This window comes from Pelobates fuscus, chromosome 4, assembly GCF_036172605.1.
Source record: "Pelobates fuscus isolate aPelFus1 chromosome 4, aPelFus1.pri, whole genome shotgun sequence".
Classification (NCBI taxonomy): Eukaryota; Metazoa; Chordata; class Amphibia; order Anura; family Pelobatidae; genus Pelobates; species Pelobates fuscus.
The window spans coordinates 242,202,223-242,219,995 of record NC_086320.1 but is presented as its reverse complement, the minus strand read 5'-3'; the positions used below and the strand labels follow the sequence as shown (position 1 = coordinate 242,219,995).

Genomic DNA, 17,773 nt, shown 5'->3' with positions numbered 1-17,773 from the left:
TCACTGTGCTTAAATGGACAGTAGCCGCACAATAAAAATCTATTATGCCCAAATATGTTCTTAAAGGGCAATACATTACAGGGGCCGTAGTCACAGGGCAGGAGGCGGGCAAGCAGGCCCCTCCAAAAGCTCATGGCAAACTCCCTTAAAGGGGTGAGTTTGCTACAATGGTGTTTTCAAAAGTTACTGAGTCAAATATAAGGCTTGCGTTTCAGTTTTTTCACATTGAAATTAGCCAGATTGGTTACGTTGCTTCTGAGACCGTATGGTAGCCCAGGAATGAGAATTACCCCCATGATGGCATACCATTTGCAATAGTAGACAACCCAAGGTATTTCAAAAGGGGCATGTCCAGTCTTTCTTAGTAGCCACTTAGTCACAAACACTGGCCAAAATTGGCATTCAGATTAGTTTTTTGCATTATTTAAAAATCTTATTTCCTCCCATTCTTTAATATATTATTCATATTAAGTTATGTTTTATACCTGGCATGTGAATTATAGCTCCCAATCCCCCAAACATGAGCCCAGACTTCATGATGGTGGCCCCAGCTCAGCCTTTTATGCAGGTCCTCCAGCAAGGTATACTCCCACATGGACCTTTTTTCACAATGTTAATCACTCCCACAGAAACAGTAAAATCCCTCCCCTCTATCGTGGAGATAATTGGGTTAAGTAGCCATAGAAAACGTAAAGGATCACTATAGTGTCAGGAAAACAAAGCGGTTTTCCTGACTCTATAGAGCCCTGATGGGGGCCCACATAGACATAGAATACATAGATGCCGCATTGACCGCTACTGCCTGCTGGCGCAGACACAAGTGGTGCAAGTGGCATGCCGCAGCTGTGATTTCAGAGCTGGAGCATAGACCCCTCGACCCTCTAATGCAGCCATTCTTCTAGTATAACAATCCACAGTGGATCGGCAGGCTGTAAACTCTAAACCCCAGTCCCAGTTGGGGAATAATGGGATCTGGCCTCAGGCTGTAGGCAGCAACTACTATCACTTTCAGCCAGGCACTGAATTGGCATCTTGAACATTTTCCTAGGAAGAGGCAGAGGACTGACATTTAGGGGTAACACTGTTGAAGAACTCGGCCTTGGGTGATGGGAGTAGCCATCTGTAGCCTATTCACCGTATTCAACCTTGAGGTTTGGAATTTTCCTGATTTATTTTGATGAGCCACCACTGGCGGGAGTATCTGCAGTAACACAGGGTGTCTGGAGGGAGTATATGCAGTAACACAGAGTGTCTGGAGGGAGTATCTGCAGTAACACAGAGAGTCGGGGGGAGTATCTGCAGTAACACAGGGTTTCTGGGGTGAGTATCTGGGGTAACACAGGGTGTCTGGAGGGAGTATCTGCAGTAACACAGGGTGAATGGAGGGAGTATCTGCAGTAACACAGGGTGTATGGAGGGAGTATCTGCAGTAACACAGTGTCTGGGGGGAATATCTTTAGTAACACAGGGTGTCTGGAGGGAGTATATATATATCCCAGGGATCCTTAGGATAGGTGTCAATCCAAATCTGCCAAGTGACCTTATGTAGGGGGAACAGTCTCTATTCTGCTCTGTGTCAGTGTGTATCTGTGATCCTTAGGATAGGTGTCAATCCATATCTGCCAAGTGACCCTATGTAGGGGGAACAGTCTCTATTCACTTGGCAGATATGGATTGACACGTGTCCTCGGGGACCCTGATACACACTGGGGGGGACCTACTGTCCTCCCCCCGGGCCCCCACCCCTGTGAGTATGTGCAGTAACACAGGGTGTCTGGAGGGAGTATCTGCAGTAACACAGAGTGTCTGGAGGGAGGGTCTGCAGTAACACAGAGAGTCTGGGGGGAGTATCTGCAGTAACACAGGGTTTCTGGGGTGAATATCTGGGGTAACACATGGTGTCTGGAGGGAGTATCTGCAGTAACACATGGTGTCTGGAGGGAGTATCTGCAGTAACACAGAGAGTCTGGGGGGGAGTATCTGCAGTAACACAGGGTTTCTGGGGTGAGTATCTGCAGTAACACAGAGTGTCTGGGGGGAGTATCTGCAGTAACACAGTGTCTGAGGGGAGTATCTGCAGTAGCACAGTGTCTGGGGGGAGTATCTGCAGTAACACAGGGTGTCTGGAGGGAGTATCTGCAGTAACACAGGGTGTCTGGGGGGAGTATCTGCAGTAACACAGAGTGTCTGGGGGGAGTATCTGCAGTAACACAGTGTCTGAGGGGAGTATCTGCAGTAACACAGTGTCTGGGGGGAGTATCTGCAGTAACACAGGGTGTCTGGAGGGAGTATCTGCAGTAACACAGAGTGTCTGGAGGGAGTATCTGCAGTAAAACAGAGTGTCTGGGGGGAGTATCTGCAGTAACACAGGGTGTCTGGAGGGAGTATATGCAGTAACACAGCGTGTCTGGAGGGAGTATCTGCAGTAACACAGAGAGTCTGGGGGAGTATCTGCAGTAACACAGGGTTTCTGGGGTGAGTATCTGGGGTAACACATGGTGTCTGGAGGGAGTATTTGCAGTAACATGTGGTGTCTGGAGGGAGTATCTGCAGTAACACAGGGTGTCTGGAGGGAGTATCTGCAGTAACACAGAGTGTCTGGAGGGAGTATCTGCAGTAACACAGAGTGTCTGGGGGGGGTATCTGCTGTAACACAGAGTGTCTGGGGGGAGTATCTGCAGTAACACAGAGTGTCTGGGGGGAGTATCTGCAGTAACACAGAGTGTCTGGGGGGAGTATCTGCAGTAACACAGTGTCTGAGGGGAGTATCTGCAGTAACACAGTGTCTGGAAGGAGTATCTGCAGTAACACAGGGTGTCTGGAGGGAGTATCTGCAGTAACACAGAGTGTCTGGAGGGAGTATCTGCAGTAAAACAGAGTGTCTGGAGGGAGTATCTGCAGTAACACAGGGTGTCTGGGGGGAGTATCTGCAGTAACACAGGGTGTCTGGAGGGAGTATCTGCAGTAACACAGCGTGTCTGGAGGGAGTATCTGCAGTAACACAGGGTGTCTGGAGGGAGTATCTGCAGTAACACAGGGTTTCTGGGGTGAGTATCTGGTGTAACACATGGTGTCTGGAGGGAGTATCTGCAGTAACATGTGGTGTCTGGAGGGAGTATCTGCAGTAACACAGGGTGTCTGGAGGGAGTATCTGCAGTAACGCAGAGTGTCTGGAGGGAGTATCTGCAGTAACACAGAGTGTCTGGAGGGAGTATCTGCAGTAACACAGAGTGTCTGGGGGGAGTATCTGCTGTAACACAGAGTGTCTGGGGGGAGTATCTGCAGTAACACAGAGTGTCTGGGGGGAGTATCTGCAGTAACACAGAGTGTCTGGGGGGAGTATCTGCAGTAACACAGAGTGTCTGGGGGGAGTATCTGCAGTAACACAGTGTCTGGGGGGAGTATCTGCAGTAACACAGGGTGTCTGGAGGGAGTATCTGCAGTAACACAGAGTGTCTGGAGGGAGTATCTGCAGTAAAACAGAGTGTCTGGAGGGAGTATCTGCAGTAACGCAGGGTGTCTGGGGGGAGTATCTGCAGTAACACAGGGTGTCTGGAGGGAGTATCTGCAGTAACACAGCGTGTCTGGAGGGAGTATCTGCAGTAACACAGGGTGTCTGGAGGGAGTATCTGCAGTAACACAGGGTGTCTGGAGGGAGTATCTGCAGTAACACAAAGTGTCTGGGGGGAGTATCTGCAGTACCACAGGGTGTCTGGAGGGAGTATCTGCAGTAACACAGGGTGTGTGGAGGGAGTATCTGCAGTAACACAGGGTTTCTGGGGTGAGTATCTGGGGTAACGCAGGGTGTCTGGGGGGAGTATCTGCAGTAACACAGGGTGTCTGGAGGGAGTATCTGCAGTAACACAGGGTGTCTGGAGGGAGTATATATATATCCCAGGGATCTTTAGGATTTGTGTCAATCCAAATCTGCCATGTGACCCTATGTAGGAGGAACAGTCCCTATTCTGCTCTGTGTCAATGTGTATCATGGTCTCTGAGGACAGGTGTCAATCCATATCTGCCAAGTAACCTTATGTAGGGGGAACAGTCTCTATTCTGCTCTGTGTCAGTGTGTATCAGGAATCCTTAGGATAGGTGTCAATCCATATCTGCCAAGTGACCCTATGTAGGGGGAACAGTCTCTATTCACTTGGCAGATATGGATTGACACGTGTCCTCAGGGACCCTGATACACACTGGGGGGGACCTACTGTCCTCCCCCCGGGCCCCCACCCCTGTGAGTATGTGCAGTAACACAGGGTGTCTGGAGGGAGTATCTGCAGTAACACAGAGTGTCTGGAGGGAGTATCTGCAGTAACACAGAGAGTCTGGGGGGAGTATCTGCAGTAACACAGGGTTTCTGGGGTGAGTATCTGGGGTAACACATGGTGTCTGGAGGGAGTATCTGCAGTAACACGTGGTGTCTGGAGGGAGTATCTGCAGTAACACAGGGTGTCTGGAGGGAGTATCTGCAGTAACACAGAGTGTCTGGAGGGAGTATCTGCAGTAACACAGAGTGTCTGGAGGGAGTATCTGCTGTAACACAGAGTGTCTGGGGGGAGTATCTGCAGTAACACAGAGTGTCTGTGGGGAGTATCTGCAGTAACACAGTGTCTGGGGGGAGTATCTGCAGTAACACAGGGTGTCTGGAGGGAGTATCTGCAGTAACACAGAGTGTCTGGAGGGAGTATCTTCAGTAACACAGAGTGTCTGGGGGGGAGTATCTGCAGTAACACAGGGTGTCTGGAGGGAGTATATGCAGTAACACAGCGTGTCTGGAGGGAGTATCTGCAGTAACACAGGGTGTCTGGGGGGAGTATCTGCAGTAACACAGGGTGTCTGGAGGGAGTATCTGCAGTAACACAAAGTGTCTGGGGGAGTATCTGCAGTACCACAGGGTGTCTGGAGGGAGTATCTGCAGTAACACAGGGTGTCTGGAGGGAGTATCTGCAGTAACACAGCATGTCTGGAGGGAGTATCTGCAGTAACACATGGTGTCTGGAGGGAGTATCTGCAGTAACACAAAGTGTCTGGAGGCAGTATCTGCAGTAACACAGGGTTTCCGGGGTGAGTATCTGGGGTAATGCAGGGTGTCTGGGGGGATTATCTGCAGTAAACACAGGGTGTCTGGAGGGAGTATCTGCAGTAACACAGGGTGTCTGGAGGGAGTATATATATATATCCCAGGGATCCTTAGGATAGGTGTCAATCCAAATCTGCCATGTGACCCTATGTAGGAGGAACAGTCCCTATTCTGCTCTGTGTCAATGTGTATCATGGTCTCTGAGGACAGGTGTCAATCCATATCTGCCAAGTGACCTTATGTAGGGGGAACAGTCTCTATTCTGCTCTGTGTCAGTGTGTATCAGGGATCCTTAGGATAGGTGTCAATCCATATCTGCCAAGTGACCCTATGTAGGGGGAACAGTCTCTATTCACTTGGCAGATATGGATTGACACGTGTCCTCAGGGACCCTGATACACACTGGGGGGGACCTACTGTCCTCCCCCCCGGGCCCCCACCCCTGTGAGTATGTGCAGTAACACAGGGTGTCTGGAGGGAGTATCTGCAGTAACACAGAGTGTCTGGAGGGAGGGTCTGCAGTAACACAGAGAGTCTGGGGGAGTATCTGCAGTAACACAGGGTTTCTGGGGTGAGTATCTGGGGTAACACATGGTGTCTGGAGGGAGTAGCTGCAGTAACACGTGGTGTCTGGAGGGAGTATCTGCAGTAACACAGGGTGTCTGGGGGGAGTATCTGCTGTAGCACAGAGTGTCTGGGGGGGAGTATCTGCAGTAACACAGAGTGTCTGGGGGGAGTATCTGCAGTAACACAGTGTCTGAGGGGAGTATCTGCAGTAACACAGTGTCTGGGGGGAGTATCTGCAGTAACACAGAGTGTCTGGAGGGAGTATCTACAGTAAAACAGAGTGTCTGGGGGGAGTATCTGCAGTAACACAGGGTGTCTGGAGGGAGTATATGCAGTAACACAGCGTGTCTGGAGGGAGTATCTGCAGTAACACAGGGTGTCTTGGGGGAGTATCTGCAGTAACACAGGGTGTCTGGAGGGAGTATCTGCAGTAACCCAGCGTGTCTGGAGGGAGTATCTGCAGTAACACAGGGTGTCTGGAGGGAGTATCTGCAGTAACACAGGGTGTCTGGAGGGAGTATCTGCAGTAACACAAAGTGTCTGGGGGGAGTATCTGCAGGACCACAGGGTGTCTGGAGGGAGTATCTGCAGTAACACAGGGTGTGTGGAGGGAGTATCTGCAGTAACACAGGGTTTCCGGGGTTAGTATCTGCAGTAACACAGGGTGTCTGGGGGGAGTATCTGCAGTAACACAGGGTGTCTGGAGGGAGTATCTGCAGTAACACAGGGTGTCTGGAGGGAATATCTGCAGTAACACAGGGTGTCTGGATGGAGTATATACATATCCCAGGGATCTTTAGGATTTGTGTCAATCCAAATCTGCCATGTGACCCTATGTAGGAGGAACAGTCCCTATTCTGCTCTGTGTCAATGTGTATCATGGTCTCTGAGGACAGGTGTCAATCCATATCTGCCAAGTGACCTTATGTAGGGGGAACAGTCTCTATTCTGCTCTGTGTCAGTGTGTATCAGGGATCCTTAGGATAGGTGTCAATCCATATCTGCCAAGTGACCCTATGTAGGGGGAACAGTCTCTATTCACTTGGCAGATATGGATTGACACGTGTCCTCAGGGACCCTGATACACACTGGGGGGGGACCTAATGTCCTCCCCCCGCCCCCACCCCTGCGTGGTGGGTGGAGGCCATAAAAATGAGGGGGGACCTACTGTCCTCCCCCCGGGCCCCTACCCCTGTACGGTGGGTGGGGGCCATAAATCACAATGGGGAGGACCTACTGTCCTCCCCCCTGGCCCTCACCCCTGAGCGGTGGGTGGGGGCCCTAAAAAAACAATAAGGGGGGGACCTACTGTCCCCCCCAGCTCCCACCCCTTAGTGGTGGGTGGGGGCCCTAAATAAAAATTCCCCCCAATCAAAGGTGACTAGGGGTCCCCAAGCCCCTAGTCACCCACCCCTCACCCCCAAAAAAGTTACCCCCTACCTACCCCCCTCACCCTAAAAAATAGTGAAGGGGGAATAAAATAACTACCGTATATACTCGAGTATAAGGCGAGTTTTTCAGCACATTTTTTGTGCTGAAAAACCCCAACTCGGCTTATACTCGAGTCAATAGTCTTTATTATGGCAATTTGCATTGCCATAATACAGACTGGGGCTGTGGGGGCTGGCAGAGCTGTAACTTACCTGTCCTGCAGCTCCTGTCAGCTCTCTCCTCCTCCGCGCCGTCCGTTCAGCACCTCGGCCAGCTCCCAGTGTAAGTCTTGTGAGAGCCGCGGCTCTCGCGAGACTTAGAGTGTGAGCTGACAGAAGAGCTGACCGGACGGCGCGGAGGAGGAGAGAGCTGACAGGAGCTGCAGGACAGGTAAGTTACAGCTCTGCCAGCCCCCCTCTCCCACCCACTGAACTGCCAATGCTGGACCACCAGGGAAGGAGAGCCCCCCTCCCTGCCATGTATCACGCAGGGAGGGGGGACGAAAAAAATATATATAAATAATAAAAAAAATAATAATAATTAAATTAAAGAATAAATAATAATAAAAAATAATAATTAAATTAAATAAAATAATAATAAATAATAATAATAATAATAATAATAATAATAATAATAAAAACAATTAAAATAATAAAAACAATTTAAAAAAATTAGATACGCTTTACATATAACATGAGATATAGGGTCGCAACACTTACATACCTTAGCGTACAGGATTACGAAGTCTCTGAGGTAAAAGTTTAATAACGTTGAATAGGGCATTATGCTTATGTATAGTCGTCATGTTGTCAATTGTTGTGTATGTTAGGTGATGCAACTTCTCCTTTGCGGGTCTTGTTCATAAATTCGATCTTACATGAGGGTAGGGAGGCTCTCTCCTGGAGCATTTACTATTTCCTATGACATACACACAGATCCTAAGTTACATAACTATACCATTAGGCCATTAGCCACCCATACATATATTTTGATATCTACCCCCCATGGCTCTATACTCAGGCGCCATGACCCCACATGGGGTATTCTGTACAGACCCAAGTTATATCCCCTCCGGTTACCCACTACCTTCCTGCTCCCTCCATACTCCCGACGCATATTGTGATGCAAGAGCTGAAGTCCTATATACCAATCCTTATAATATACTATGCCAGACATGCCTGTGAATTAACCGCTTACAACAAATAATACTCATAGATAATATGGAACTATATTCTGGGAAGCATACGTTAGCCCAAGCGCACTATCCTTGCAACCACAGATAAGTGTGAAAATACAATCCCATAACGTGAGGGGCCTTAACGCCCCGCACAAAAGAAGAGTGCTGCTGGAAGCAGCGAAACGTGACCGCATTGATATTATGTGCATTCAAGAAACACATTTTAAACACAACCGTGTCCCAGAGTTTGGCACAAAAGACTTCCCCACTCAATATCATGCAACCCACTCCTCCAAATCCAGAGGAGTATCCTTTTTAATCCATAAATCTCTCACATTTGAATTATTACAAATTAAAAAGGATACTCAAGGACGCTATCTTATAATCTACTGCAACATTAACACAGTTCTATACACCCTAGTGGGGATCTATAACACGAACGTGAATCAGAGGAACGTTCTCCTTAAAGTTCTCAGCAAAATCCCACTTCCTCAAAAAACATAGATGATACTATGTGGAGATGTAAATCATGTATTGCACCCGATAGCAGACACCTCACTTGAGCAAAATACTCCCAGAACAAAATTACTTACCCGACAATGCAAAAATCGAAATAAGGTGCTTCTAGAACATAATCTATATGATATTTGGAGAATACACCACCCGACTGAAAAGGGTTATACGTACTTCTCCCCAATCCACAAATCCTACTCTAGGATAGATATGATCCTAGTAACAGCCAAAATATTACACAATACAGAACATAGTGAAATTGGGGATATAGTGTGGTCTGACCACGCCCCAATATCAATATCCCTGTGGGCCAACTTCGACTATAGATTAAATGATGCCCTACTTAACAGTCCCGATTTTTGCACACAACTTAACCATGACATTGGCGAGTACTTCCACATTAATACACTACCAGAACTACAGCCCACAACTACATGGCAAGCTCACAAAGCAGTAGTCAGAGGGATTATTATTAGCAGGGCATCTTACCTGAAAAAAACTAGGGACTAGAAATACCTTGAATCGTTGAAAAAGCTCAGGGATCTACAACAGGCCCAATACTCACACCCAACGACGGAATTGGCTCAGGAAATAATTCTAATCACACAACAACTTAATTAACTCCTCTTAGATAAAACAGCACATATACTTAAGAATTTGAAAATACGCACTTACACACAAGGCAACAAAGCCGGCAAGGCTTTGGCATCGCTTTTACGTCAAAAGCAAGCACAATCAAAAATTCCATACCTGCATGCCCGCACGGGGGGCAAATTATATGATCCACGGGAAATCCTGACAGAAATGGCCAACTTCTATGATTCCCTATAAAATATTAGACGAGACTCCCACACACATCAACCCTTCGCACAGGAAATCCACAATTTTTTATCTAAAATTTCTCTACCTGGCCTAACAAAGGTCCAGAGTCGGGAACTTAGTGACCCAGTCACCCTACCTGAAGTTCAGAACGTAATACAATCATTACCCCAGGGCAAATCACCAGGCCCGGACAGTCTGACTAACACCTATTATAACAAATTTTGCCACATCTTAGGACCTCACTTAGTGGACACGTTCAATCATATAATTTCCACTGGCGCTATGCCTCCTGACATGCTGATGGCACATATAGTTACGTTGCCGAAGCCTGGAAAACCGCCAAATAAACCCCCAAATTTACGACCCATATCCCTGTTAAATACAGATACCAAAATTCTGACCAAACTATTTGCCACGAGGCTCGCAAATATGATGCCTACGTTAATCCACCAAGATCAAGTGGGGTTTGTGAGGGGAAGACAAGGAGCTGAAGGTACAAGAAAGTTGTACAATCTCCTATACACGAAACACCGGCAGGGAGAACCCAGTGTATATCTGTCGACGCTGAAAAAGCGTTTGACAGACTGCACTGGGGCTTCTTAAAAGAAACACTGCTGAAGTTTCAATTTCCACAATAATTCCTACAACGAATAGGGGCGATATATTCCAATCCCTCTGCTAAGGTGACAAATAGTGGCTTTGCATCACTGCCCTTTACTATTACCAACGGAACGAGGCAGGGATGCCCACTGTCCCCACTCCTTTATATTTTAGCCATGGAGCCACTGCTGCAAGCCATTAGGGACGAGCCATTAATCATGAGCATTAAAAAAGGGGGGAGAAAATATAAAGTAACAGCATTTGCTGATGATGTAATGTTATCACTAACCAATCCGCAAAACTCCATCCCAACATTTAATAAGATACTACAGTCATACAGCGTTTGCTCATATTACAAGTTAAATGTGACTAAAACACAAGCGATTACCCTATTTACGACCCCGGACGTAACCAAAATACTACAACAATCCACTGCATATGAGTGGAGACAAGACCATCTCACATTTTTGGGCGTCAAATTCACAACCCACGCCCACAAATTGTTTAAAATCAACCACATCACGCTTCTTCAATCCATCAAAAATCAGCTCACTAGTTGGACGAATAAATATATCTCGTGGACTGGCAGAATGGCTGCTGTAAAGAAGATAATTCTGCCCAAATTCCAATATTTATTTCGTACCTTACTCATATACATACCTCCAACGTATATTAAAGAGGTACAACAAACAATCCTTTGTTTGGGCACAAAAAAGGCCTAGAGTTGCTGCAAATATATTATATCTAACACAGGCTGAGGGTGGTATGGGACTCCCCAACATAGACAGGTACTACAGGGCGGCAACTGTTGGTGCGATAGCAGCAGCGTTCCAATCACATACTAAACCCCCGACGTGGGTACACTTAGAGGCATCACACACAGAAGGATTTGAAATCACAACAATAGCAGGAATAAATAAACCCCATAGGAAGCATTTCCGTGACATTCTCCCCATGACGGCCTTGGCCTTGAAAGAATGGGATAAATACATAAAGTTCCTCAACCTCCACGAGGGGATACTCCCAATAATGCTGTTACGATCCTTCGAACTCCTGATACTGCAATTACATATCAGAACATGGGCTAACTTGGGCTTAACACACATTCATCAACTCATGCATAACGGTGAATATCTGACATTTACCGCGTTGCAAAAAACGTATAGACTCCCGCCTACAGCGGGGTTTGCGCATAGACAGATACTCTCGTGGATCAAGAGACATAGTAAGCCATCGCAAATGGCACATGACTAAGAGAACCGGGTAATATTGAGACAACTGTGTACAACAGTCAAACTTAAAAAATCGGGCACGCTTTCTAAAATATATAGGAGCTACTCCCCCATCATAAGGATCCGAGATATGACCTTCATTAAAAAATGGGAAAACGATATAGGACGACAGTTACCAGAGGAAGTATGGAGAAGGAGCTTTGTGGCCCACAAAAGTCTAACACTGTGCACATCCCAGATGGAAATGTCACAGAAAATGCTATATAGGTGGCACATGGTACCCACGAAGTTGAAATATTTCGACCCGGTGCAGACAGGGGCTTGTTGGAGATGTGGACATGACAAGGGAAATGCCATGCATATTTGGTGGACATGTCCGGATATCGCTACTTTATGGGGAGAGATTAAATCCCTCTTACAGAAACTGGGGAATATAAATATACCGTAAAATCCTGAGATATTCCTCTTGCAACATTTCCCACAAGACCTCTTAAAATCCCATAAATATCTCCTCTTCCACATATCCATAGCGGTAATTACGGGCATAGCTAAAGCATGGTTAAAACAAGACCTTCCACAATTAGATACAATTATTTCTCAACTTGACACAATCAATGCACAACTAGAGCGCACAGAGCGCCACAAAAGTTTTGGGTAGATGCATGGGCAATGTGGGACTCATTTAGGCAACCTACAAAATGAAACATATAGATGGGGACAGCAAACATACAAATACAAATGAGAGACACAAAGCAAGCACGATGGACCGCAAGCAACTTCAGACAAAGCAAAGTCTATAGGCATCCCCCCCCTACCCCCGCCTTCCACCCAGTTATCCCTCTCCCTCCCCATGTTAATAGTTTCACTGTTAAAGTTCTTTACATGGAACGCAAAATAGGTACAGACAGGAGGACTACTATAAGCTGGTCGATCTATCCATCTCACTATTGGCCCAAACTGACGCACAAAGCAAGGAGAATGGGAAATGGGTCAATTAGAATCATATGTTTAATGCAATAAAGATACCACTGATGTGGTGGGCGGACACACCATCTAACTATGCCGACAGCTGTACAGCTTAGTATGGTAATATAACTCACAATGTGAATAATGATAGACTGTTAGCATGCATAACCTAACATGAACATGAACAGTTGATGATACAGTACAAATTAAAAGTCATACGTGCAATGTGAACCTGCATAATCTTGTACATACCGCGGTGTAAGCCATATCCACTAAGACAGAGTAAAGATGTATGCTTAACACAGTAGACAACGGAATACACACAGATGATTGTTTTTGTAAAGGATGTAAAGCATTGACTGTATGTAACATCATTGTATACCGACTGCCTGTGCCTTGTAAAATGCCAAAAAAAAAAAAATAGCTCTGTTCCTTAACGTACAAATATCGCAAAAACAGTCCGGTCCTGAAGGGGTTAAGAGGTAAATGCTGAGCACCAAAGGGGTTAAGAGGTAAATGCTGAGCACCAAAGGGTTAAGAGGTAAATGCTGAGCACCAAACACTTATGATGGTGTTCCAGCCGTGGCCAGCTACCCAAAGTACCAAGAAGAGACTCCACGGGTCTCAAGGGGCCTAACCCCAGAACTTATATAGAGAAGAACAAAATGTGCTTGTCACAAAGTCTAAAACATCTGTGACTCGCTGTGTTTCCTGGAAATATGAAGTAGTCTAGTGAGATGAATATTAACTATATATCCATAAATACTGAAATATCCCTATAAGTGAGGATTTAAAAGACAAAGACAATACCAAATTGCTCCAATATGCATTGATATTATACAGATATTATGGAAATATTGTTAGATATCTACTCTGAGCTTTATTGTATCTGGCTCATTAGATATCCACAACACTAACCAGATTAATTCTAATATACTAGCAAAAAACGAAAATAAAATACTCTTAATTACTGTCCCTGATATTGCAAAAGGCACTCTGTATGGAAATACCTATCCCAACTTACCAAATTGTCAAAAGGATCCTAAATTTAAGGTCTATTAATTTGCTACATGTAATCCCACTTAGTTGTGGATAGGTAAATTATCTTTCATCCAGTAAGTCACCTCAGAAAGAAATGCAAAAATAATAATAGACAAAAAAATAAGGTCTATATAGTATAGTAAATCTAGAGGTGCAGCTGGAAATAAATTAGGAAATATTCCTCATAGAAACCATGATGCTTAGAGTACTCAATGGTATATCTATGGACAGATTATTAGCTGTCAGAGAGTAAAGATGAAGGAAGATAGAGGGTATATACCGTGTTTCCCCGAAAATACACCCTACCCCGAAAATAAGCCCTAGCTGAATTTTCGGGGTGGGCTGCAATATAAGCCCTACCCCGAAAATAAGACCTAGGCAGGGCCGGCGCCCGCCAGCCCTTTAAATGCCTCAGCCCCCTGAGCGCTCTATAGAGAGCGCTCAGACGGCTGCCGCACTGCCTCACCTCCCCTTCCCTGTAGCGTGGCTGAGCTCCTCTCCGGTCCGCGACCCGCCCGGACTGACAGGAAGTGCACACTGAGTGTGCACTTCCAGGTCAGTCCGGCCGGGTCGCAGACCGGAGAGGAGCTCGGCCACGCTACAGGGGAGGTGAGGAGAAGATGGAGGGGGGGGGGGAGTATTACAGGGAGGGAGGGAGGGGGGATAATATTACAGGGAGGGAGGGAGGAGGGGAGAATATTACAGGGAGGGAGGGAGGGTGGATAATATTACAGGGAGGGAGGGAGGGGGGAGAATATTACAGGGAGGGAGGGAGGGGGGAGAATATTACAGGGAGGGAGGGAGGGGGGAGAATATTACAGGGAGGGAGGGAGGGGGGAGAATATTACAGGGAGGGAGGGGGGAGAATATTACAGGGAGGGAGGGGGGAGAATATTACAGGGAGGGAGGGGGGGGATATTACAGGGAGGGAGGGGGGAGAATATTACAGGGAGGGAGGGGGAGAGTATTACAGGGAGGGAGGGGGAGAGTATTACAGGGAGGGAGGGGGAGAGTATTACAGGGAGGGAGGGGAGAGTATTACAGGGAGGGAGGGGGAGAGTATTACAGGGAGGGAGGGGGGAGTATTACAGGGAGGGAGGGGGGAGTATTACAGGGAGGGGGTGGGGAGTATTACAAGGAGGGAGGGGGGGAGTATTACAGGGAGGGAGGGGGAGTATTACAGGGAGGGAGGGAGGGGGAGTATTACAGGGAGGGAGGGAGGGGGGAGAGTATTACAAGGAGGGAGGGAGGGGGGATAATATTACAGGGAGGGAGGGGGGATAATATTACAGGGAGGGAGGGAGGGGGGAGAATATTACAGGGAGGGAGGGAGGGGGAGAATATTACAGGGAGGGAGGGGGGAGAGTATTACAGGGAGGGAGGGAGGGAGAATATTACAGGGAGGGGAAGGTGAGGGTCTCTGGGGGGGTTACACAGCGCGGACACCGGCTGACAGACTGGCTCTAAGCCCTACCCTGAAAATAAGCCCTAGTGTGTTTTTTGTGATTAAAATTAATATAAGACCCAGTCTTATTTTTGGAGAAACACGGTAGTTAGGGAAATATACTGCATACAAACTTGCAGTGAAAATAATTATCAGTACCTCACTTCCTATGTCCATCTAGACAGTAATGGAGCAAACTAAATAAAATATTATAAACAAACAAAAAAAAAAAAACATGTAAGGCATGTCTAATAGCATGCCGTGCCAAGTGTTAAGTGCCCATTTAAATGAAAGTAGAAAAAAGGAACGCCTTAGGTCAAATAATGCAAATATGCATGTGCAATATGATGTTTAGCAGTATATGTTACTGGAGCCATATTTGTTATTATTTGATTAACCATTTACCCTACCCAAAATATTTTTGTACAATCAAGTACAATATATATTAGGTTATAATGATGATTTTCTTTGTTTATTTTTTAGTGTTCCTGATAATCTTGGACCTATATGGAAGATTCATGTTTGGCACAACAGCAGTGGCCACTCTCCAAGCTTGTATATCAGTAATATAATTATTAAAGATCTGCAAACTGGAATTAGTTGGTTCTTTTTTGCTGAATGCTGGCTAGCTGTAGATGAGGGAGATGGAAAAGTTGAGCGGGAACTAACATCAATGGGGCATGGACTTGGTTTCCAGAAGGTAAATACATCAATACATAAGAATTACACAAAGACAAACTCAGTTTTTATTACATAATAGAAAACTTGTGAGTTAATGTGCGCAACAAAATTGTGTACATACGGTAATAGTTTTTTTTTTTTTAGCATGTAACACACTATCTGTGATAAATCAATGCATTCTTAAATGTAATGTTACATTTCCTCTTGGCTTCATAGGCGGTGAGTACAGGGCTAACTTTTATTATTATTATTATTATTAATATTACATTTTAAGAATATTGCAAGATGTATCTGGTTGCATCCTGTTACTATATTGTTTTACTCTTTGTAGTCTCTTGAGCTGTCCTTGTGACCTCCAATTTATGAGTGAGACTAAAGGATAAGTTATAAGTTAAAGGATAAGTTATATTAAACAATAGACATCATATGTAATAATTAAAGAAAATAAGGGGATATCAAAAATAAGAAAAAAAAATTAAATACAAGGAAAAAGGTAAAATAAAACAATCACACATGACCTTCATTATCAATTTTGTCAGATTAAAGGACAGATTTCTAAACAAAAGTTCAAATAAAGTAAATGTCTAATATCTAAGTCAGCTATGCCATAGACATAGAGTAAATATTTGTTCATATTTTGTGGTAAAGAATCCAAGTACATTCATTTTTTATAAATATTAGCAATAAAGTTTTAAACCGTAAGTAACAGAGACTTTCCAATGCATCCACAATTAAAGCTTTTTTGCTCTTATGCTTTGTAATTCTTATGCTGTGTGTTCTACTGGCTTTTCTTCTGAAATCCTGTACGCATACACAAAGTTACATATGAATTACATACCATTATATAGTTCTGGTCAGGGACAATACGCCGAGTTATAGTTGTGGTGTGGTCAGTTGTGGTATGCCAAAACTAACATTCAAGTAGGCCTGTAAAAAGAGGGCCCACCCCACCAAAATAGAATGGCTTGATAAAGGGAGCGATGGGTGAACTGAACCAGGCAATATCGGCCAGGAGGAAGGGGAGGCCTGTGTATTTATAAACACAACTTCAAGCTCCGCCTACAGGTCCAACCTTCCCATTTGTGGTCAGGGATAATAAGCCGAGTTATGGTAGTGGTGGTGTAAGTCAGATGTGGTGTGCTGAAGCAGACGTTCGGGTAGGCCTGTAAAAAGAGGGCAAAAAGTTTAACAGTATATCACTTTAGTACGTGTTGACATTATGTAACCAATACTTGAAATGCTGCCTCAATTCTCTCTCCAGTTGAGGGCTGTATCTGGTGTATGCAGATGATCTCCCCCGTCCCAGCTATTGATGACTTGTACTGGGATATTCCAGTACAACAGCAGAAGCAGTGCCTATTCTAAAAGAGTGAATTGAAAATGTTGAAGGTCATATCCAAGTTGTATGGTGTTGTGAGCTTATTTAAGGTTGAGGTGGAAAAAAGATGTGAGCACCATGATGGTATTGTTTGAGTATGAATTAAAGATTATAAATTCTGAAGTGAATTTATTTAAAATGCTCAGAGTTCTAGTATATGGACATGTGGTATTGGTAGAGAGTGTTCTGTGTGTCAGCAATCTGCTTTGGCCATGAGATGAGCTAATGCAGTATGAGTTACTGTAATGTTGGGGTTTTGGTAGGTCATTTGGCAGTCATGGGGTGTACTTGGAAGAATACCTAAAATTTTGATTGTGAGAAGGTTTCTGCTGCTATGTTGTAACAGCAGGGTATGTTAATATGGACAAGAAAATATTTCTGTGTTTCTGCCTGCCAAGTCACAGTGGGGTATACTTCGACGAGATCTAGAGTTTACCGAAAAGAAGGTACTGGTCTCTGTAACCCATATGTCACCTAACCAGTTATTATTGAAAATGGCTTCAAATCCAGTGTGGACAGCAGCATCTGTATAGATACCAGGGGATGATTCAGACAGTAGGAATGAACATGGCTGTCCCGTTCCAGTGGGATAGGAAGTTTAACCCCATGAATAGGTCTACTCAGGCCTAAACATTAAGTGTCTCAGTATAATAGTTGATGGGTAACCAGGGAGCAGGCTGAGTAGTAGGGAAATAATGTAGCGAGTTTGTGGTAGACGTGTATGGCAAAGTTTAGAGAACCAAGGAGAGAATGGAGATCCAAACAGGAATAGTCATCTTTGCCCAGAAAGTACTCCAAGTTTCCCTGATATGCTGACCTTGCCTGTGGAGGGGTTGGG

General features: G+C 45.4%; 1 protein-coding gene across 1 annotated transcript in view; it reads left to right on the top strand.

Moving 5' to 3' along the window:
• The window catches only part of LOC134609418 (polycystin-1-like protein 1), a 166,154-nt gene extending 150,245 nt beyond the window's left edge, over window positions 1-15,909 (top strand). The window contains exons 5-7 of the mRNA XM_063453094.1: window positions 15,360-15,576; window positions 15,774-15,776; window positions 15,889-15,909. Coding sequence (XP_063309164.1) covers window positions 15,360-15,576; window positions 15,774-15,776; window positions 15,889-15,909 — 241 coding nt within the window. The remainder of the gene's footprint in view (window positions 1-15,359; window positions 15,577-15,773; window positions 15,777-15,888) is intronic.
• The last annotated feature ends 1,864 nt before the right edge of the window (window positions 15,910-17,773 follow it).